The sequence below is a fragment of the Lagopus muta genome, chromosome 1, assembly GCF_023343835.1.
Source record: "Lagopus muta isolate bLagMut1 chromosome 1, bLagMut1 primary, whole genome shotgun sequence".
In the NCBI taxonomy this organism is placed as follows: domain Eukaryota; kingdom Metazoa; phylum Chordata; class Aves; order Galliformes; family Phasianidae; genus Lagopus; species Lagopus muta.
Window position 1 is genome coordinate 165,946,067 of NC_064433.1, and position 22,296 is coordinate 165,968,362.

General features: G+C 45.3%; 1 protein-coding gene across 3 annotated transcripts in view; it reads right to left on the reverse strand.

Moving 5' to 3' along the window:
- Positions 1-2,288: 2,288 nt before the first annotated feature.
- The window catches only part of SIAH3 (siah E3 ubiquitin protein ligase family member 3), a 102,224-nt gene continuing 82,216 nt past the window's right edge, over positions 2,289-22,296 (reverse strand). For 2 of the 3 annotated variants that reach the window (XM_048957781.1, XM_048957763.1), the window contains exons 3-5: positions 15,399-15,821; positions 7,713-7,844; positions 2,289-2,666 (exon numbers count right to left, since the gene is read on the reverse strand). In XM_048957781.1, coding sequence (XP_048813738.1) covers positions 2,422-2,666; positions 7,713-7,844; positions 15,399-15,762 — 741 coding nt within the window. In that variant the 5' untranslated portion in view covers positions 15,763-15,821 and the 3' untranslated portion in view covers positions 2,289-2,421. Of the gene's footprint in view, positions 2,667-7,712; positions 7,845-15,398; positions 15,822-21,259; positions 21,370-22,296 lie in introns of those variants that run through there. The other variant, XM_048957772.1, reaches the window with a different exon arrangement.

Consider the following 22,296-nt stretch of genomic DNA (forward strand, 5'->3'; position numbering starts at 1 on the left):
AGGAGAGTGGTTAGGCCCTGGAACGGGCTGCCCAGGGAGGTTGTGGATGCCCCGTCCTTGGACGTGTTTAAGGCCAGGTTGGACGGGGTCCTGGGCAACCTGATCTGAATGTGTATGTTTGGTGGCCCTGCTAGGCAGGGGGGTTGGAACTACATGATCCTTGGGGTCCCTTCCAACCCGGGTGATTCTGTGATTCTGTGATTCTGTGAAATGGAGGGAGGGATTGAGGAGTTTTTGTGTTTTCAGCTTTCTTTGAGGAGAAGCAAGGCGGAAGATCTAGCCTGAATAGGATGGGATAGGCTCTATGACAACGTAGGGCAGTTTTCCTAAGAAATGTAATCCTAGATTACATAACTGAGCAAGGAGAAATGATCTCCTTGCTCAAAACAATAAAATGTCCAGCTGAGAATTGCTTATAGCAAAACACGGACTAAATGTGAATATTTCTTCTGTACTATCTCCTATTCCTTTCAACCAGAGGACATACAGCATGTAGATGGATGGTCTCATGGGCAGGGAATTATGCAGACCTGTGTTTTGATGAACTATGAATGCTCCTGGCCACTCTAGTTAGGATTTTGGCACCGTTTAGTACATAGAAGGCTGCAGTCTCAGCTTTTCTGAGTGCCCTAACGTTACTCGGATGTATTTTTGGCTCCAAATCGAGCCCAGTGACCACAGCAGTTCAAGGTACTCACGGGAAACAATTTTCAAGTACTGCCGAAATATTTCCCTGTAGTTCACAAAGCCTCCCTCACCTAACCTGAAATTAAAAGAGGAGAGATTGACAGTAAGATCAAATTTTTGGCGGTGGTGTGATGCTGCAAGCAGGTTTCCACCAGTGAAATCCCTTGGAAGAGAGCAAAGGGAGGTGCTGACAGGCCTCCCTCCTCCCACCAGTGTCTGGGGTCTCTCTGGGTTCCTTACTGTTGCAACACCTTCTCCTTGATGCCACTTTGCAACTCAGCTTGTAAATCATCAGCATGGGAAGCAGAGTACATCTCATTTGCTTCATCTTCACGCATCAGGTCTTGGATGGCAGTGTTGAACACCTTCTTATAGCTCCTGCAGCAAAAGAGCTGTGGGGTGAAGCACATGTCAAGGGTGATGTGGATCCTGGGCAGAACCTGCTTACATTGCAGCATCCCAACACCGTATGAGTAGACTCACAATTTGTTGTGGTTTATCCTTCAGATCTGCTGCTGTTGGGATTGGTTTTTCAGGATCACCACAGAAGGTACACCTTGCAGACTCTTCAGTTACAGTAGTTTCCTCAGAAGACATAACAAATTAAGTATCAACTTCATTAGTTTAAAAAAAATAAGAAATGGGCTTCAATGTAGGCCGTTCCCATAAAAGCAACCAAACCCACCGCATTTCATCTAACGCCAGCCCTTCTTTTTGCCATGCATTTATAGATATATAGATACATATACTTAGGAAACTCAGTCTGTATGCTTCTATCTATGCCTTCAAACAGGTGTAGTTGCCATGCTTACTCTTCCTTCTTAAGACTTCAATGGAAAATACCAATTGATTTTTATATGGAAATTGGAACATCTTGATTTGACCTTCTTTTAATGTCCTGTGAAGCACCGAGAATGTGGGGGAGGGGGAAAAAAAAGCAAAATACAGCTCAAATGAGTTTTAAAAAGCAAGTCCTGTCTCCTCTTTAAGAAAAACCTTGAGAGAATACATTAAAAAAACAAGACGTGCTCAGGTTTTTTAGGGGAACTTCAAGGGAAAAGAGGATGTTTGCATTTTGAAAAGAAAAAAATCGTGTTTGCAAAGCTTTTATGATGGAAATATTTGTGTTCAGCTCTTCTCTATCGTGGTAGTTGCTTGAAAGTGACTTAAGAGTGGCTTTAGAGGCCTTTGCCGTTCTGTTGTATTTACAGTAGTTGTCTCAGTGCCTTCTACTCCAAGCAGAGATGCCATCTAAGCGCACCACATCTCAGCCCAGATTGCATTCTGGGTGGCTATTCCTCATCTCTCAGCTCACTGTGATTGGTGGCCCTGCATGTGGCAGGGAGGTTGGAGATTTATGACCTTTGAGATCCCTTCCAACCCTGGTCATTCTGTGATTCTGTGATTCTGTGATCCAACAACTGGGTGGGCTGGCCAACAGCACCCACTGTGGTGGCATCAGCACCAATGTAAGGCACCCATTTCATTTTGCACCATGTGTGTCTTAGCACAGCCCAAAAGACACTTCCTGTCCCAGTCACTGACATTTCTCTTCTTGACCTTGTCAAATGAGACCTGGTTTTGGATGGTCAAGTCTAAACCTCATAAAGCAGGGAGCCTTTGCCCTTTTGAGTGATGTTCAGCCTGACTCATTTGCCTACAACAGCAGTGGCATCACTTCATCCTCTTGCCTTCAACCAGGTTGCCCTGAGGAGAAAGAAGTGCCTCTCGTTGTTAATGCAGAGGACCCTGGCACCTCTCCCAGATGGGCTCTGCTCCTGAGAGAAAAGCCCACCAAACTGCCAAAAAGTGCATGTAGTAGAAACTCGTGGTTCCTTGTACTGATCCAGGCCTCACCTGGGCTGCGCACTGTGCAGCTGCCATCCCGTTATCTTCCTGCTCTTCTGGGCTGGATGATGACTCCTCCTCTGACTCCAGCCTTGGACTTCTGTAGGTAGGCTCAGCAGGCTCACACACAGCTTTTTGCAAGGAAGAACTGCTGTTTAATTGGCATTCATTAGCAGCTCACAGATTTCTGTGCAGCAGTTTTCTCAAAGGAAGGCTTTGCTAATCATTGCTTCCCTTGCTCAGAGAAGCTGTGGGTGCCCCATTCCAGGAGGTGCTCAAGGCCGGGTTGGATAGGGTCCTGGGCAGCCTGAGGTGGCAGGGGGCACTGCCATGGCATTGGGGTTGGAGCTGAGAGGGCTTTAGTATCTTTTCCAACTCAAGATGTTTGATGATTCCAGGATTCTGTCTCCTCTCTCCAGGCCCAAGGTTGCTTGTGTTCCTATTTGTGCCAGGGGCTGGCTTCAACAGAAAAAAGGGCCACCACCCAGGGGTCTCCTGATGGACCCATATGGTCTGGAGGAAGGCAAATACACATCCCAGCAAGTAGCATCACTCCTACATCTATTGCAACAAAGAGAGGGAGATGTGCCAGTTAGCCACACCACCATCTGTGCCCAGAAACACCGTATGATCCCTCATGACATCTAAAGAGCTTGGGAGAACTGCACTGCTTCCCCCTCCTTGGGACTTGACACTTCACATCTCCGAGAGGAGCTTGCTCTGCTGGCATAAACATTGCCCCATGTTTTCAAACCATTCAAAACTAATTTCAAAATAGAGGTGAGTGGAGAGAAGAGAATGTTGCTGGTGATATTCAGGGTGTTTGAGGCAACGAGATGACTGTGAAGAGTCGCAGAAAGATCCTTGTGGCACTGAATAAAAGGGTAATAAAAATCACTGATGTAGATAAATGTAAAGTGATGCACATGGGAAAAGACAATCCTAGCTTTACATATAAAATAATGGGCTCCAAGGCGGCTATTTCCACTTGGGAATGAAATCTTCAGGTTATAATAGATAGCTCTATGCAAATGTCATCTCAGTGCTCAGTAGCAATCAAAAAAAAAAGCAAACAGAAGGCTAGGAATTATTAGAGGTAGGGAGAAAAACAGAGGAAGTCATTATGCTGCTGTATAAATCCATGGGCTCCCATCTCCTGAATACTATTGTGCAGCCCTGATTCACCAATCTCAAATATGATACAGAAGAAATAGAAAAACTACAGAGAAAGGAAATTGAAGATGATCAAAGGCATAAAAGGGCCTCCATTCAGGGAATGACTGAATAGATTAAGACATTTTATGTTGGAAGAAAAATGACTGAAGATAAAATACGACCAAGTTTTGTATTGGGAAGAGTGGTGTGACTGGAGAACAGCAGTTCACATCATTCAGAGCTCTGCAGAAGAAAAGAAGGATCACCAAACAAAACTATCAAGTGGTATGTTCAAAATAAGCAAGAGATTTTTCCATTGCAGTGCTCCTCAGCATGAGGTGGGGTACATGTTTAATGTTTCCATTGGTTCAGTAGGTTGTAAACTGGTAGATGGGAGAGGAATCCATCAAGAGCTATGGTCAGTGGGCATGGTGGGGATGGGCTGATGGTTGAACTAAATGATCTTAGAGATATTTTCCAACACTGATGATTCTACGATTCTGATTCACAGTAAGGCTCAGCACCTGAATGACAGAACCTCCTCTACTCTTCTGTCCCTCTGCACTTTTCTAAGGTTGCCTTAGAACTCATGCCTTAACTCTTTCCCAGCTGACCCATGCAAGCCCTGAGCCTCACAGCTTGCTTTGTCTCCAGCTAGAAATGAGAGTGAGGGATGGTAGCTATTACAAGGTAATCATGCCCTGGGGGAAATTACTGAGCTCAAGTATCTCTGCTTCCCAGACTATGGTAATCTCCTCGCACACAGTTAGCCATTGGCAAAGCTTGTCAAGGCAGGCTGGCTTGTCACTCTCAGCCTTTAGCAGCCTGCCCTACTTCTGGAGCCAGCTGTATCAACCAGACATCCTCATGTTGACATTGCATGCTCAGTAATGTGGAGATGAGGCTTATTTTCTGAATATCTACCATTTTCACCTATAAAGACTCATCTAAAGCAAATGTAAGGTCGAATTCTATTCATATTGACACCTGTGCAATTTTGCAGCAGCTCTGAAGGAGCGATGATGATATACATTGAAGCAGGAGGGCAATCAGACACCTGTCTGTTCAACTGATCTTCAAGAGAGGTAGCACAAAGAGCTCCGTTACACAGACTGAAAAAAATAGACTGATTGCAAATGTTATGGGGAAAAAGCAAACAAACAGTATTTCTTGATCTCTAGATTTCCAATAGGCAGGAGTCGCTGCTGTGTTGGACTCTGTACAAAGATGAAGGCAGAGTCCAGAATGAAGAGCGCAATCTGCAAGTGGGTGAGAGGAGAAACCCCCTCTTCTTCCTCTTCCTCTTCCTCTTCCTCTTCCTCTTCCTCTTCCTCTTCCTCTTCCTCTTCCTCTTCCTCTTCCTCTTCCTCTTCCTCTTCCTCTTCCTCTTCCTCTTCCTCTTCCTCTTCCTCTTCCTCTCCCTCTCCCTCTCCCTCTCCCTCTCCCTCTCCCTCTCCCTCTCCCTCTCCCTCTCCCTCCTCTCCCTTCTCCTCCTCTTCCTCCCTTGTTATGGCCACCTCTTATCACTCACTTCTTCTCGATGGGCTGGCCCCATCCCAATGACACTAGAGAGCTTACTTAGCCATGGAAAGGCTAAAACCTAAATAATATTTATTGATTGATTTGTATATATGCATCATACATTATGTATTTTCAAGTCACAAATATTAATTATTGATGTATTATTATAAAAATAAAATGAATAAATAAAAGCTGGGCACCCTGCAGCCCCACACCTTGTGTCTGGCCTGCCCTTACTGGCTCAGGTTCCTAACTCCCTTGATTGCCTTATTTTAATGTTGTTGTGCTGAATAATACATATTTCTTGCAAAGAAAAGCAAGTGTTTCTGTGCAGAGGGAACTTGGCAGCTTGGAATACTGAGCAGCAGCTTCCTCAAAGCAGTGGGATTCAACCTGGTAATCAACGCTATTAGCATTAAAAGGAACTGTCTAAATGTCAAGCTGGTTCAATAAATAAGCACTAATACACTTAGAAATGGAGAATTAAAAGTTTCACTGCTAATTATGTTTCTTATTTTGGATTTTCTGTCAATTCTAGCTCTTCCATTCAAATGAGACAATCATTTTCTGCCAAGACGAAGGAAATGCGATGGTCTGAAAGTCAAGAGTGGGCAAAATTATTCATACGTAGCAGAGAGTTAAGGTGGGTCATTGTCCCTCTCACAACCCTTAGAAGAGCTGTAAGGTCAGTGGACTTTTCCATTGGAGGTGTTCCCTCCTTGGGCACAGATCATCCTGAGAGGCATCCTCCATGGCCAATCTCATTGCCTTTTGCCTATAGCAACATCTGACCCCATGTCACCTCAGCAGAAGCCAGCCTGAATGGTCTCATTTTCTGCAAGCAGATGGAACACAAGTTGTCAGGTGTCCCAACACTGCAATACTCCTCAGCTTCCTGTTCCAGCAGCTCCTCTGATGATAGCTTTTAGTCCCATCGGGCTGGCAAACACCAACAGATGCTCCAGGCTTATGTAGGACATGAACTTATCTGTGACTGCAAAGCCACAGAGCGGTGATGGGGACGCCCAAGATCCCATGTATGGTTTGGTCTTCTTAAACATGAAGGCACAGGATAGAGTTTTCAAATACTGTGTAGACGTGGCACTGAGGGACATGGTTAGTTAGCATGGTGGGGATGGGGTGATGGTTGGACTATATGATGATATTGGTGGTCTTTTCCAATCACAATGATTCTATGATTCTATTCTATGATTCTATGATCACTTGGGGTATGGAAAAGAGGGTGGTGTGCTGGGGGTGTGGGATGGCTGGATCCTGTAGCAGCAGCAGGGGGGGCTGAATCCAGCCATGGGAGGACAATGGAAGGAGGACGGGCTCCTCTCGTGAGCCAGAGGTGCACAGCATGTGGCACAGGAGGTGGGCAGCAAAAGCAGGGGGTGCAGTTTTGCTGGAGGCACATTGCACAGCTAGCATAGAAATGAGCTGTGGGTTTAACAACCAACTCCATTCCTCAGGACCCAGCCACCTGCAGCGCTGCCTGGATGGAAGCGGCTCAGCTACGCCTGGTGCTTTGATGCAGTAATGACACATAACTGATACTGATGGCAAAGGCTAATCCTCTCTGCCCTGTAATGTCCCCAGTCAATCATGCAATATTCTGTTATTGGAAAAACTCATTTTTGCCCCTCCGATGGTAATCACTGTGTGCCCTGAAGCACAAGCCTTGATAGCCTGCGTAATTTGCAACCTAGCTAAGTGTAACTGCAGATGTTAATCCTATTTATATAAATGCCTGACAAGCAAAAGTAGCAATGGAGGGATGAGCTGTGGGGTGGGGGAAGTCTTCCAGGCATCCTCCTCCAGATTTCAAGCTGCTGCACCCCACTGATAGGAGATGGAGACTTTGGGGTGGGGAAAGAGGAGAGCCCAGGCAGCAGCTCTGCCTTTGTGCCCTGTGGTTTGCTTGCCGTTGGATTCTGGATTAGACCTCACAGGGAGCACGTCTGTGCTCCAGGCAGTCATGCTTTACCCAGTGACTGCAGAAATGTGCATCAAAGCCACTGGGACAGTTGTGAAAAGGAAAGAAAAGAAAGAAAAGACCTCAAAATAAAAACCAAATAATAAAAAACCAAGATTCTCCTCTTGCTGTTCTTTCCCCTTTCCTCCTAAGTGCAAATGCTTTTATCCAAACAGAAAGGAAGGGCATGACTGCCCCAGGTCCTTTCTTCACAGCACCTGAGGGCTGCACATGCCCAGATAGAAGAATAGAGGGATTACCTTTCCTATTACACTTTATCACCAAACATTCAATGAGCACCAGGAAATAAGACTCTGAATACTCTGCTTGGCAGGAAAGTGTCAAAGCAAAGTGACCCATGATGGCAAAAAGAGGTCTTCAAATGGGTTGATCATCTTTATGAGCAAAACAGTTTTTCACTTAGCTGGGATTTTCAAAAGGCCATCAACAGTGGCAGCTGGGAATCTCAAACACTCAGGTTGATCTCATGACTACTGTGATTAAGCAAAAGATCACACCATACCTTGCTCACACTGCTCTGTTTGGCTGTTTTCCTCTTCCTCCTCTGTGCTTGCCTCTTCCTCGCTTTCAGTTGGCCTCTCACTGACTTCTGCTTCAGAGAAAAACTCTGTGTCTCCAGAGAGCATCCCCACATCTGGAAGGAAGAGCAGAAATTCCTGAAGGCATGGCATCGTTGCAACCTCCATAAGGAAGAATATCACCTACCTAGCTGTCATTGTCCCCCTCTGCACCATACTGTCTCCATGGCCATGAGCATCTGCAAATTCCTTTGCTGAAGACACTGCTTGGGAGGGAAGTGTCAAAGGTTGGGGGTTGGGTAAAATTTATTCTCAAGAAGAGAAGTGAGGCACTGGGACAGGTGGCTCAAGGAGGTGGTGGAGTCACCATCCCTGGAGGTGTTCAAGAAATGTGCAGATGGGCACTGAGGAACGTGGGTTAGTTGGCATGGTGGGGAACAGTTGGACTAGGTGATACTAGTGGTTGTTTCCAACTTTAATAATTCTGTGATTTTATGAAAGCAAAGTGACCCTGGTCAGCCCTGGGAGGATGCAACCAAAGAGGAATGAGACAGAGACACAACTGGTTGGTCACTTATGAAAGATATGGATGTCACCTTTCATAGAATCATAGAATCATAGAATCATAGAATCATAGAATCATAGAATCATAGAATCATAGAATCATAGAATCATAGAATCATAGAATGGTCTGGGTTGAAAAGGACCACACTGATCATTTAGTTTCAACCCCCTGCTATGTGCAGGGTTGCCAACCACCAGACCAGGCTGCCCAGAGCCACATCCAGCCTGGCCTTGAATGCCTCCAGGGATGGGGCATCCACAACCTCCTTGGGCAACCTGTTCCAGTGTGTCACACAGTTTCACTCTGCATGAAAAACTTCCTCCTAACTTCCTCCTTTCCTCAACTTGCTGGGTGTAATGAGACTTAAATAAATTAAATCTTGCATTTTGAGTGAACTGTGCCCTAAAGTAATGTTTATCTTCTCTACTGAGCAATTGCTCAGTACAGAAAACACCATGCTAAGTGCCTGATGCACACCTGTGCCACGGAAGGAAGGGCTATACATTCAGAGAGGCACTAAATCTACTCCCATTGTGTGTGGATTCCTCAAAACTTGCATCAGTGACTGGTATCTGTGCACTCCACCACTTGCTTGGTTCAGTAAGGAGCAGGAGGAAGAGGGTCTGCTTTGTAATTACAGGAAGCCACCATTTTTAGTAAATACTGCTTTTGGGTGAAATCTGGCAAAATGGGTCTCTGGGGGCCTTGCAGAAGTGAAAGCTTTAATGCAGGGAAGCCAGGGCTCTGTGGGAGATCTGTCTGCTGGTGTCCATCAGGACAGGAGGGATTCCAGTGCCAAGCAGCTTGTCCCTGCTTTCCCTCCTCTCCCAGCAGCCCCACAACACCCAGAACTGCCCCCCACTACATTACAACTCACATCACCTCTGTCCTGTGGGATTTCCACATTTCCATTGCTACAGGAACCCCCACCATAACCGAGAGCCCCACTTGCTGTGGTTGCATCCCCAAGGACAGCAGTGAGTTGGGCAGGCAGTGGATGGAGATAGTTTCAATCGCATCCATTAATATAGATGGAAAGGGACAGATGAGCATTTGGATATATTTCCTGCTTTCTTTTGGACCTGAGAAAGAGCTGTTGCAGCCAAAACCACATTTTCCACCCCACCTGTGTACTACAATTGGTCTAATAAAAATGAATTTCATTTGCCTACAGAAATCACTGTTCTGGGCACTTAATACCCATAGAACAAGCTGTTTTCTATTCCTGGCTTCCTTTAAAAGGACAGGTCTTGCTGCTCGTCAGAGTGAATGCACAAGACACATGTTAGAGCCAAGTGAGCACTGCTGTAGGAGCCTCCACATGATGGTTTTCCAGGCTTGATTCTCCATGCACTTAAATCGATTTTATGGTCATGGTACTCCTGGGACACTGTGGCAGCTGCTTCAGGTTTTCACCAGTTTAAGCAAGATTAAATTGGGATCCTCATGCCAGCAAGCAGCGCTTGCTGCCGTCTGTGGTCCTTCAGCATCTCTGACACCGTGTGCAGGCAGAAGTTTGGTCTGAAAAAGGTTTAAAACCATAACCTACGCATCTTCCATGGGCTGCTCCTGCCACAAACAGCCTTGGAGCTATTCTTCTCCTCTCCTATTACTGAAACAGCCTAAACATCATGTTTTAGTTATAAAGTGAGTTTAGTGGGTGGAAGGGTGGGAGGGGAAGGGGGATTAAATTTACTGCTTCTGTGACTACAGATCTGAAATAAATCTCCGATTCAATGATAGATCAATAACACTGAGATTGGGTTTAAATTATTAATAAACTATGAGAAACGAGGATCATTATTCTATGAGTCACAGCTCTCTAATGCACTGCACATTTTTTCCCCGAGACATCTGCATTGAAGCACAACCTGCCTATCTCTTGGCAGAAGGCTGTAGCCAAGAAGTGAATGCCTTTTGTTTTGCAGGCTAAGCATTTAGCAAGCCTTCGGGGCTGAGACATCCTGGTGACAGCACAACCCTCCTCTCACAGACCTGCAAGTAGACCAGGAGCCCCTAAAACATTCAGGGGTCTGGTGTGCCCCTGGACCTCAGCTCTTGAAGATCCTTGAGTGTCTGGATGGCTGACATGGAGGTGTTTCATGAGACAGAAAGGAGATGCTGGCCTTGGGTGGCTGCAGAGGCCATCTGGCTGGTGGCAGTCAGGATGGGGACAACCTCTGGCTGCAGGAGGGAGGGATAAGAGGAACTGATTCTGGCAGCCCCCAGTGGCAGCCACCATTCAGCTTCACTTCAGTTTCAAATGAAACTCACCTCAGTCCCTCTCTTGGTGCAGTTAGAGGCTTCATCAGCCCGAGGAGGCCTGTGAAAACCAAGAAAACTAGAATATTCCCCCATGCTGGGTGAGGAACATCTCTGTCAGCTGAGCCAAGACACGTGGACAAAGTGTGGGCTGGAGAAGGTCAGGCTGGATGGTGCTCTGAGCAGCTTCATCTAGCCATAGGCATTCCTGTTCACTGTGGGGCAGTGTGATTAGATGGCCTTTAAGGGTCCCTTTTAACTCAAATTTTTCTGTGATTCTATAAAGCTGAGCACCCTGGGCATCTTCCTGCATCAGGTGGTGGCATCTCTCAGCTCCTAAGCACCACAACTGGTGGTGAAGGCAGAGGACAAACCTGACAGGCTCAGACCTTAGCACAGGTACCATCCCCTTATGGGGATTTCCTTGGATCACAGCTTTTCTCTGTGCCTCAGCAGAGTGGAAGGGACTGCGCAGGCTCAGGGTGCTTGCTCCTGCTGGTGCCCATCAACTGCTGTGCTGAGCGTGGCCCTGCTTCACCCCAAGCTCTCACTGATACGTGAAACCCCTAGTAATGAAGAGAACCAAACAAAGCTGGATCTGAGGAAAAATGCCACGAGGCTTTTTGTCCCTTAATGACTGAAAGGGAACAGAACTTAGGATATCGGTAATGAGAGACATTTATCATTGTCAAAGTGCTTCAACTGAATCAGAATGCCCCTGAACAAAACCCACTTATGAATAACTTAAAAAAAACCCAAGAACCAAAAAATAAAACACCCAAAAAAAAGCATGCCAGAAGGCCGCTTTCCAAAGCAAATTCACAATTCTGAGTACAAGGTCTGCATCAAACAAACTCACCATCCTCCCTGTCGGCCATGGAGGATGAATAGCTCCACTCTGGGTCATCTCATCTTCCATGTCATGCCTCCTTCCACTGTCACTGCAAAGAGGTGACACCAGGTGGGATGATGGCAGGGGGAGGGTGCTCTGGGGCCTAGGTGAGGTTTCCCAGCAGCAACCCTTGGTAACACCATTTTGGGCAGGTAGCACTAATCTTGAAATCCTTGCTCTGCTCCGTCTCATCCTGCATGGTTCTATATCTGGCATCGGGCTGGCACAGTTCATCATGCAACATGGCACTGGGGCTGTGTTGGAGCCAGCTGGGGCTGTGAAGCAGTACTTCTCCCTCATCCCAGCATGTCCAGCACAAATGGTGCTTTCCAGAAACCCTCCCACTCTGTCTTTTTTTCCTAAAGCTGCTTGTCAGGGCATGAAATCATTCTGAGCCTATGATGCACAGCAATCAAGGTGTCTGTGCAGTGTGGGGAGAATGTTGTGATTGCCTCTGATCTACAAATTCAGAGATGCCTGTGGCCTCAGAAAATGGAAAAAAGCATGGGAAAAAATATAAAGAAAGAAAAAACTCGATCTGATTCAGGGAAGGAGGGAAGAGATTTTGATAATTTTGTTTGTCTGCATTAGTAATTCAAGGATGCTGTTACACACCGCTGCTTGCTCATTAGTGACCTATGAATTTTAAAGGCTTTTGGGCACAGCGCCTGTGGGTGAAAATCTCAGTGGATTTGGGGGAACAGCAATGATCAGGTGCCTCCATCTCTCTCCTCCCTGAAATGTCATCACTTTGTCTTTTCATGTATGGGGCCAAAGGCCACCTTGGAAATGCCTGGACTAATTCCTCTTCATATTGCAACAGTGAATTTATAATATTACAAGGACAAAGCCTTACTGTGTGCTTATGCAGCGATGCAACCTGTCTTCCCTTAGATCATTATATTTATTTTATATATTTAGGATGAGATGTGATAGTCTTAAGTTGTAACTGGGGAGGTTCCAGTTGGATATTAGCAAACACTTATTCTCAGAAAGGGTGGTGATACACTGGCACAGGCTGCCCATGGAGATGGTGGAGTCACCATCCCTGGAGGTGTTCAATGAACCCTGTAGATGTGGCACTGAGGGAACATGGTTAGTGGACATGGTGGGGAGGAGTTGATGGTTGGGCTTGGTGATCATAGTGGTCTTTTCCAACCTTATTGATCCTATGACTCTATGTTTCCATACTCATTTTTCCTTGCTACCAAGCAAATGTTGTAATGTCATTTAGGAAAGGAACTCAACAACCCTATGAATGTGAGGACAGAGGACAAACCCAAACTCAAGAGTGATGATGCTTAGTCCACTGATAATACTAACAAAAACTCTACGGAGGCCATCAGTGTCCCTCTGAATACCCCAGACATTGAGGTGCCCAACAACAACCCCTGGCCTGGATGTTGCAGCTTATTAAGAGGAACTGCAAAGCAGCAGCTGTCGGGCTGTGGGCAATGCAGGCACCCCATAAATTTCCCCCATTTTGTGTTCCTGCTGCCAGCCCACGTATGGCATAAATACAGCCTCACCCAGCTGTGTGACGCAGAAAAATGCTACCAATTGTCCTTACTTGGATTCCTTTGGCTTACAGCCAGTGGGATGAGCTGATGGAGAGTTTATGGCCTGTGCTGGAGAGAAAAAGGTTTATTTTAAGAAGAAATATTCTTTTTGTATTGAACAGCAGGGCATTTCTTTCTTTCTTTCTTTTCTTTCTTTTTCTTTTTTGCCTTGAGATTTCTGGCCATTACATTATTTTGTATCTCAGATAAAACCTCCCCACCTTAACGAGGAACATTTTTTCCCCATTGCTTTTAATGGTATAATAAATTGCAGGCAAGCCAAGAAAAACCTCCCCAAAATTGAGCCTTAAAATGTGGCTGGCAATGGAGGGCAGACTTTGTGGAGGAAGAGACAAGAGTTACAAGTTAATTCACTTTGCCTTCCCTGCTGGTTTCATCTTGCAAGCAACTAGAGGTAGTGCCAAAATGCCAAGTGGTGATATTTCCAAAAAATCAGGGAAGCTGGAGGGAGAGAACTGGGGCAGGCATTTGCAGAAGGTGGTGGGAAAGGAAAGGACCTGTGTGCTTGTGGAGGCCAGGGGAAAGGATATCGACACAGATGTTTGAGGACAGCAAGACGTGTTGGTGCAGTGCAGTGGGGAGGAATAAGGGATGTGGAGAAAGAGAGACATGACTGAAACAGGGAATCAGAAGAAACATAAAAATGAAGGAATGTCACAAATGTCCCAGATTAGCTGAGCCACTCTTGTGAAAGACAAAAAAAAATACAATGAAAAAGGATTTAGAAAGATCAGCAAAGCCCCAGAGCACTGCACTGTGCAAATACCTGAAGATGTACTGACTGTTCAGACTAGGTCCCCACTGAGGCATTTCCAATTCCATTTGATTTTCCTTGGTAAATCTACACATATGTAAATACTCTATCCTTTACCATATGAAAGAAACCTCTGTCTGAATTTTAAATGATACATTTAAATGTGGTGGCAATCAAACCAGCAGTACCCTGGGGCACCCATGTGAGAGGTTTCCATGTCCATCCACTCTCACTTGTACCACTTATGGCTGTTACTTCAACCCTGTGCCTTTTGCAGGGGCAGGCTGCTCCTCAGGGATGCTGCTCATGTGTACATCTGCTAAGAACACTTAGTTTCTGTGTAGAAAGCCCTTCAAAAGAAACAAACCTTTCATGTGCAAACAGTCAGTTGTTCTCATTCTTGGGTGCAGGCAAATTTGCATTGGAAAAAAAAAAAAAAGCAAAAGTGAAAACACTTCTTTTGGCCAGTCCCTGAGAAGGAATGATGTGCAGATTCTCTAGGAAATCAATAACCCTTTACATTATGAGTTATGCTGACTCTTTCATGCCAGCTATGCAATTCTAGCCATGGTCCCACCTGCAGGTGGACTGCATGGTCATAGCATGTTCAAAGAAGAAATAAGGAAAAAAGATAATCTTTCTTCTATGAAGCTTTCTCAAGAGAAGGCAAGTTGCAAGTTGCAAGTCTCTGTTGCAGAAAGCCAAGCTTGCCCTAAGTAAGGCAGTGGTTGCTGTTCCCTATGAATGATGCATGGTGTCTCCCCAGTGGAGTACCCAGGTTACCTGTCATGGGTCCCTTCCTCACCCTCTCCCTTGAGACAGCTGTGACTATGACCTGCACACAGCCAGAGATATTTCCTTGTATCCTAAGGTTTTTTTCTCTTTCCATGAATTAAATACTTTTCTCTCTTATCAGCCTCCAAACACTGGTTAGTTTACTTAGTGAGCTGTAAAGTATTACTAAAGTCAGGGTATATGGAAAAAAGAACCTTTAAACATAGCTTGAGATATCTAAGAAGAGACAGTTGGATAATACACGTTCGTGGGCATATGCATGCAGCAGAGCAAATCTGGTTGCTCCAGGCAAGTTGGTTCATGGCATTTGACTTTGAACACCTTGTTTCACAAGACGGATGGATGGGTTTTCCAGCTGCATGTAGAGCAGCACCTTCTGTTTGTGACAAGCAACCAAGGCTGGGGTTCCAGTCTGTGTGCTGGTGCTCCTTGCCTTGCCCTCACAGCTCGCAACCATTGCCCAAAACAAACCAGCCCAGTGGTCGTACCACAGTAGCCCTCACTGGCTGGGCAGGCACATGTCTATCCCAAAATGGTGAGGCATTGGAACAGGCTGCCCAGGTGGAGTCACCATCCCTGGGAAGTGTTCAAGCACTGTGCAGATGTGGCACTGAGGGACATGAATGGGCATGGTGGGGTTGGGCTGATGGTTGGACTAGGTTATCTTAGAGGTCTTTTCCAATCTTAATGATTTTAAGATTCGAAGACCCAGCACCATCCCAAGTGCCTGTGCATAACGCTCATGTTTTCTGTATGCAAACAGAAACTAGGGGAAGATCAAGGACAGCTGTCTTCCCTGCCACAGATTACTGTTAATGTTACCTGTTAATAGCTCATTTTTCCTTGAAATAACTGCATAGGTGTTCTGGCAAACTTGTTTGTTGTTTTCCCTCTGTTTTGCTGGAAAGGATGAGAGGGATCCTTCAGGTTCTTCATCCCAGACAAGGTCTGTGCTGGTTTCCCCAGTTTCCTCATTGCAGGAGAGAGCAATATTACTCTGCTTGATATAATCTCGTATTCTCTTCTTATTGAAGGCTTCCTTAGAAGTTCTGTACTCCTTTTCCAGCCTATTCACATTTTCCTCTGTGAGAGCAGATCTGGAATCTGATGGAACAGTCTCAGGGGAAAATATTTTTGGTGGGGACTGGTTACTGCCAGACCCTGACAGCTTGCGTCCATTAGACATATCTGCAATGCATTAAGGAGATGAGACTCTTCAGCAACAGGCAAAGTCAATTCATCATTCTGGTAACAAAGAAAGAGAGAAGAGAGAAATCCCATTAGTCATTTTCTCCTGACGGGCGTATTGATTGATGTAGTTAAAATGTTCACACTAAGATAACCTTATTAGATTGAAAATCACTTTCTTTTAGAGAGGATCTACTAGGCTCCGATTCAACAAAGCACTTAAACAAATACTTGATATTAAAGACAGGCCAAAGTCCCGTTGGTGGGATTTTGTTATACAGATTCCACCTACCACTTAAACACCAAAGCTTAAGACATCTAAAAAAGCCCAAACAGATCTCAGAATGCCTGCCTGTGCTCAGAGAGGCAACCAGATACCTCGTGTCGTAACATGCAATGGCACCCTTGTCCCCACTAAGGCTGCACTGAAGACTGCATCAGTGATTTCATTATTAACCCAGTTTGCTTTGGCTGTAAAGTGCTGTATGGCTGAAACTCACTGTATGCAGGCTGGAACAGAGCACATTTTATATTCATTACCAGCTCTCAGACAAATTATTTTAGACATTTTATGCTACACCTTGGTGAATAAAAAGAAAAGCACAACAAAAATATACAGTAGAATCTACTGAATCTGTTTAATTGGTCTTGCTGGTGACCGTCTGACCACACCAATTAAATGAAGACAAACAAAAGCAGCTCTCAGAGGACTCGCAGTGAATGAACCCAGGGTAAATCACTGCACAATTTTTGTTATTGCATTATTCTGTACAGTTGTGTGTCTGAGACATAAACTAGTTATAAAAAGTGACTCGCCCTGCTGTTTGCAATATCTGGTTAATTGTGTCTGCATCTTCCTTTCATCCACTTGGCCTGTTTAATGTCAAAAGAGAAAGGAGGGAATAATAAGGTTAGCATGGCAGCAGTCGTGTTTTGCAACCTTCCCTCCTGTCCCTAGCCCAATCCTCCCTTCCAGTTCCCATTGGGCATGGTGGCCCTCTGCTATGAATGACTGCAGACTAAGACAGCTGCTTACATCTGTTTTACAGAGGCAGGCCCACAATTGGATTATCTCCAGACTATGCAGCCCTCTCCGTACACTTGGGGAGAGTGGCTTCTGGCAGCACACACAGAGGGGACCATTCAATATTTGGGGATCTCCCAGTATTTGAAGGGAATGTATTAACAGGAGGGAGAGTGACTGTTTGTGAGGGTGGATAGTAACAGGACAAGGGGGAATGGTTTTAAATTGAGACAGGGGAGGTTTAGGTTAGGTATTAGGAGGAAGTTTTTCACCCAGAGGGTGGTGACGCACTGGAACAGGTTGCCCAAGGAGGCTGTGGATGCCCCATCCCTGGAGGCATTCAAGGCCAGGCTGGATGTGGCTCTGGGCAGCCTGGTCTGCTGGTTGGTGACCCTGCACACAGCAGGGGGTTGAAACTGGATGAGCGTTGTGGTCCTTTTCAACCCAGGCCATTCTATGATTCAATTGAGCCTGCTTCTCGCCTCTTGCTTGACCCTGCAAAGTGTTCAAAGTCAGGTTCAACAGGGCTTTGAACAATCTGATTAAAGGAAAGATGTCCTTGTTCATGGCAGGGGGTTGGACTAGATGGTCTTTGAGGGTTTCTACCAACTCAAAACATTCTGTGATTTTATGTTGTTGCTGTTGTGACATGATCTTTGCATACTAAAGACTGAAACTTGATGGTTAGTAGGTGTCAATCGACAAGGCTGACCTATTTTAATTTCTTTATAAAAGAGCTTAACAGAATCAAGTCAAGTGCTACAGAGAGGCAGTTATATAGGGTCTCAATACTTCTCCATTTATCAATTGAGCTTATATATCTCATTGAAAAGAAATCACTAAGCTGATCAGACAAAAGCTATCTTCCCTAACAGACTGATGGTTCACACTCAGGTCTGTCTCTGATTTTCCTCTTATCCCTCTCTCAGGACAGTTTTCATTGGTTGTCTGGAAATTTTCTTCTGATTCAGGATACCTGAAAAGCAGTATCAAAGACCTAGGAAGATCCAAAAGATTTTTCTTTTAGTACTGTTTGAACTGGGCTAGGTGTCTACCTCTAGATTTTAAAGCACCTAGATTTATCAGCAGCAGCCCAACACTACATCCTTCATTGTTGGAACAGAAGATATCTCATTATCATACTGTCCAATTATATTGATTTTTAACTCCCTAGAGAACTAGCTTTCCTGGAAAGGTCTGTCATTTCTGCAATTTATGACCATTTCTATGCATCATTGCTATTTCTGAGAAGATATTTTTCCAAATATCCAACCCCATAAAGAGCTCCTCTTCCAGTGGTGGGGAGTTGCTTACTTCAAATGGGCTTGTTCACCCTGTGTTGCTCTACCTAAAGCTATACAGCTAATTCTTTGATAATCATATATTTAAGGGGGTAAAGCTTCCAGGGCAGATCCTCTTGGTCTCTGTGCTCATACTGTAACTAGCAGGCAGAGCTCTCCCTCTCATGGGGACGTTCCTGATGAGTAGTATCATTCAGTAGTTTCTAGAAGACCCTCTCCTTGAACTTGTCTCATCAAAGCTGCACAACTAACAGATCAGCAGTTTCACCACCATCGGAAGAAATGCAGCACTTGAATGTTCATGTTGAACTTTTCCAGGGAACTGAAGAGGATCAAATGAGGCATTTTACTGAATTCTAAAGAGGGTTGTTTTTTTGTGTTCGTGCGTGCTTGCTTTCATCAAACGAAATGTTTGAAACAAAAAGCCCATGGCAAATTAGAGGGATGACATGCCACGTTTTGAAAGTGCCAAATTTAAAGATCTCTGCTTTGGAACTTGGCCTCTCTCTGAGCTATTCTAGGATTTTGATATTAAACCATCACATTTTTTACTTGACCTGATACGTGCTTTCTTTACAAAGCTCCTCTTTTTTGCAAAATGCAAATAAATGTTTTCCCAGTCTCACTAAATACTATCACACAAAGAAGAGGGATCTTGCTTCTGTTCGGTCAGAACTCGTGGGACCAATATTAAATAGTAAAATCAGTCACATCAGAATTACATGCTTAAAATCTACTAGATTACTGTAAGCTGCCCATTGCAGTGCCACAGGATATCGTCCACTAAATGTTCACAAATACATCTGCAGCACAGTAACACATCTCTTCCAAAGCCCTATCTGCCCATGACGTCAGAGCTCTCCATAAAAAGCAAATGAATTTAAAGCCGCCTTCATTGGCTAATTTCCTCTGCGAAGCTTCACTTTCTCTATAGCTCTTCTGTTCTCATAATAATATGCTAGTCAGAATATTTGAATCTTGGAAAAACAAAACACAGCTGAAGTAGCTGGAAGGCTAAGAGCTTGGGAAGCAATTTCCTCCAATTCATCAGAAGACAAAGGGAAAGGGATAATTTTGTTCCTGTTAATAAAAGCTGAATTGCTTTGCTGGCACAGTTGCCCTCAAATTGTATTTGCTCTTGCTTTTGTGCCCCACCTCAACCACAGCCCTATGACCATGGTCCTTGAATTGAATTTTTCCTTGCATGGGGTACAAGGACCAGGAAAACACCGTCCACTGCTTTTGTTGATGTGACACTGCACCCCCAGCCAGGCTTTGCAAACACATGGTTAGAGATGATTCCTTCCCTATAAGATCAATCCCCCCTCCCTGGAAGCATTCAAGGCCAGGCTGGATGGGGCTTTGAGCAACCTGGTGTAGAGGGAGGTGTGCGTCCCTGCCTATAAGGGGTTGGAACTAGATGATCTTAAAGGTTCCTTCCAACCCAAACCACTCAATGATTCTATGAATTATCATCCAAGAGGAAACTGTATTATTTGTATTGCTGTAGCTCCCTGGTCAGCAGCAGAAGGTACAGAATTGAATGGCATCAAATGAGGATTAAACTTCACTCAGTACCGAGAAATGTCAACTAAATTAATTCCAATTGTAAACTTCCAGCACATATCCCAAAAGGACTGCTGTGTACACGAGGTTAGAGAGGCTTTCATACACAGACATAGTGGGGGGATGTCCACTCTGTGGTGGGTCTGGAGAGAATACTGGGTAAATACAGAATCACAGAATCACAGAATTGATCTTGGTCAGCCTTTGCTTTCTTTTGCTACTTCATGGTGTTTGTGTTTGTAGAAGAAATTTTACCAGGGGATCTTTCTACTTCCCTTGCACGATATATGTACATGTTTAAAAGATATATATATGTTGAAGCACTCATAGGCTTTAATTATGGAACAAGCCCATTAAAAAGAGACAGAATGCTTCACGCATTTTTACCACTGCAGTTGTGTCCAGACAAGAACTCCAAGTTCTGCATTACAGCTGTTTCTCTTGCACAGAAAACCATCTCTTAAACTAACACCATCTTGCGCTGTTGAAGACATTTGGAGAGCAATCAGTTGCTGAAAGTGACACAGAAAAATCTTAAGTGGGCTTTGGTAGAGCAGCCCTTGTTCCTAGGGCACCCTGTACATCCTTGGGACAGGATGCACAATGCAGTTCATGAATATTCTTCAGTGAGCCTCCTACTTCAGCAGGATAGCAATTACATGACACAGTAAAATGTAACAGCTCACATTGTAAATTGTGGTCATTAGTGTTATTCTGGGGCCTGTGTCACAAGGAACACAAGAAGCCAGATGAAGTAAGGCTGACCGACTGTGCAGAAATCGCTCAATAAAGCTGCTCCGCAAGAGAGAGGATTTGTCCAGAAGTGCTGTGGGAGATTTGCAGTGATGGGCTCCAGGTAATGTGGAGCTGAGTTTATTGCTATTTGCAGCTTTGATTTCTAGCACTGCAGTATGTTGCAGGTAGAAATGTTTTGTTCAGGACCTGATCCTCTCATCCACACGGTCTTCTGCTGGTGGTGGTTTTATCAGAGCCCCTCCTGCTTCACTCTGAGCAGTGCTGCGTCTTGCCCTGCCCTCTGCAGAAGCCAAATGTTTTAGGAGAGATCACAGTGACATTTCTTACAGGTGCCAAAAAACGCATAATTAATCCATGCCCTAAAAACTACCCACTGCCCTAAGCAGCCTGCAAACTGCCAGGAGGTGCTGCGAAATGAGGTCCCCTGTAAATCTGTGCTGTCCCCATGAGTCATTTGTTGAGTCTGCCAGCCCCAGGGTGTCACCTGGCTTCAGCTCTCACCATGAGCACATCTGGGAGGAAGAGAGTTGATTTCTTTTTTGTTTGTTTGTTTGCTTTTGAGATATGCTGTAGTACATAATTAATCCTACATTTCAGCTCTGATTCTGGGAGGGGTAGGGGTGAAGGGAGAGGTCAGCTCTGCGTATCTCCCCCTCTCCCATCACCCACTTGTACCTGTCTGCAGGGATTTGGTTTTCATCACCTAGGCAAAACGGGAAAATTGGAGAAGAGCAACAGAAATGGAATCTATAAGGAAGCATGGAGGAAACTGTAAAGCAACAACTAACAGTCATGTCTGGCCAACCCATGAAGATTCCTCCCAGTAAAAATGTGGAGGACAGCTTTACCTTTCTGCGCAGGAGTATCCAGGAGGGCAGGAAAGGAGACCACGCTCCCCCAGGCCAACAAGGGCAAGCGGAGATCTGGTGGTGGTGAGATGACCAGGACAGCCTCCTGGCCACTGCTGGCCCAAGAATTTGTGGACTCCTTCCTCTTGTCCCATTGTCCTCCTATTCCATCATGGTTCCTGGGACCTTAGCAACAGTGCCCTCTCCTTGTTGGTCACCACTCCTTTGCCACCCAGCGCATCTCAGCAGGCAAGGAAAGGGTGGTTCTCATTAGCTTGCAGTCTGTCCCAAATGTTTCCACAAGGCTGAGGGATCCTGGTACCAGAGCAGGATCTTGCCTTGGTGGAGGACATGTGACACCACATCGTGGAGGTTGGACTGCAGAGGTTTTCTGAAAGCAGTATGCTGATCTGCAAGCTTGTTGTGTGTTTCTCCATGAGGACAGCCCAAATATGCTTGGATCCATCTGTTGAAGTCATGGTGGAAGGTCTCCATCCAAGGACTTTCTCACTGTTTTTTTCCCCTCAGATCCTGTTGATATACATAGTACCCTGAGTCCTCTCTGCCATGAGCTGTCCCCACTGTCCCCAGTTCAGTATCATCCTCATCCCTGCTGGTGTTGAGGCACTGAGTGACTGCATGGCATCCCATCCTGCCATCCTCCAAAAGGCTCTCTGGCTTGGTAGGACTTATGTCTTCCATTGTCTTTTCCCTCCACCCAAAGGTGAAATAAGGTTGCTTATTCTTCTGGCAGTTGAGTGTTTGAGCTGAAAGGGTCTGACATCCCCACAAAGGTCAATGACTCAGGCAAAAGCCGCCTCTTTCACTCTTCATTCAGAGTGTTCGTGAAAGGGAAACCACGTTGCAAGGGAGGGCTTGCTGCAGATGTGCTGGTGATGTCAGGAAGCGTGTGGTCTCCGTGTTTTGTTCTTTCCAGCCAGTTTTGTCTTATGGGGAGCAAATGGCAACAGATGAAACAAAACAAAATGTGACAAGGTCAGTGACCATGAAAACAGGCTGCTTGCGAAGCTTGACAT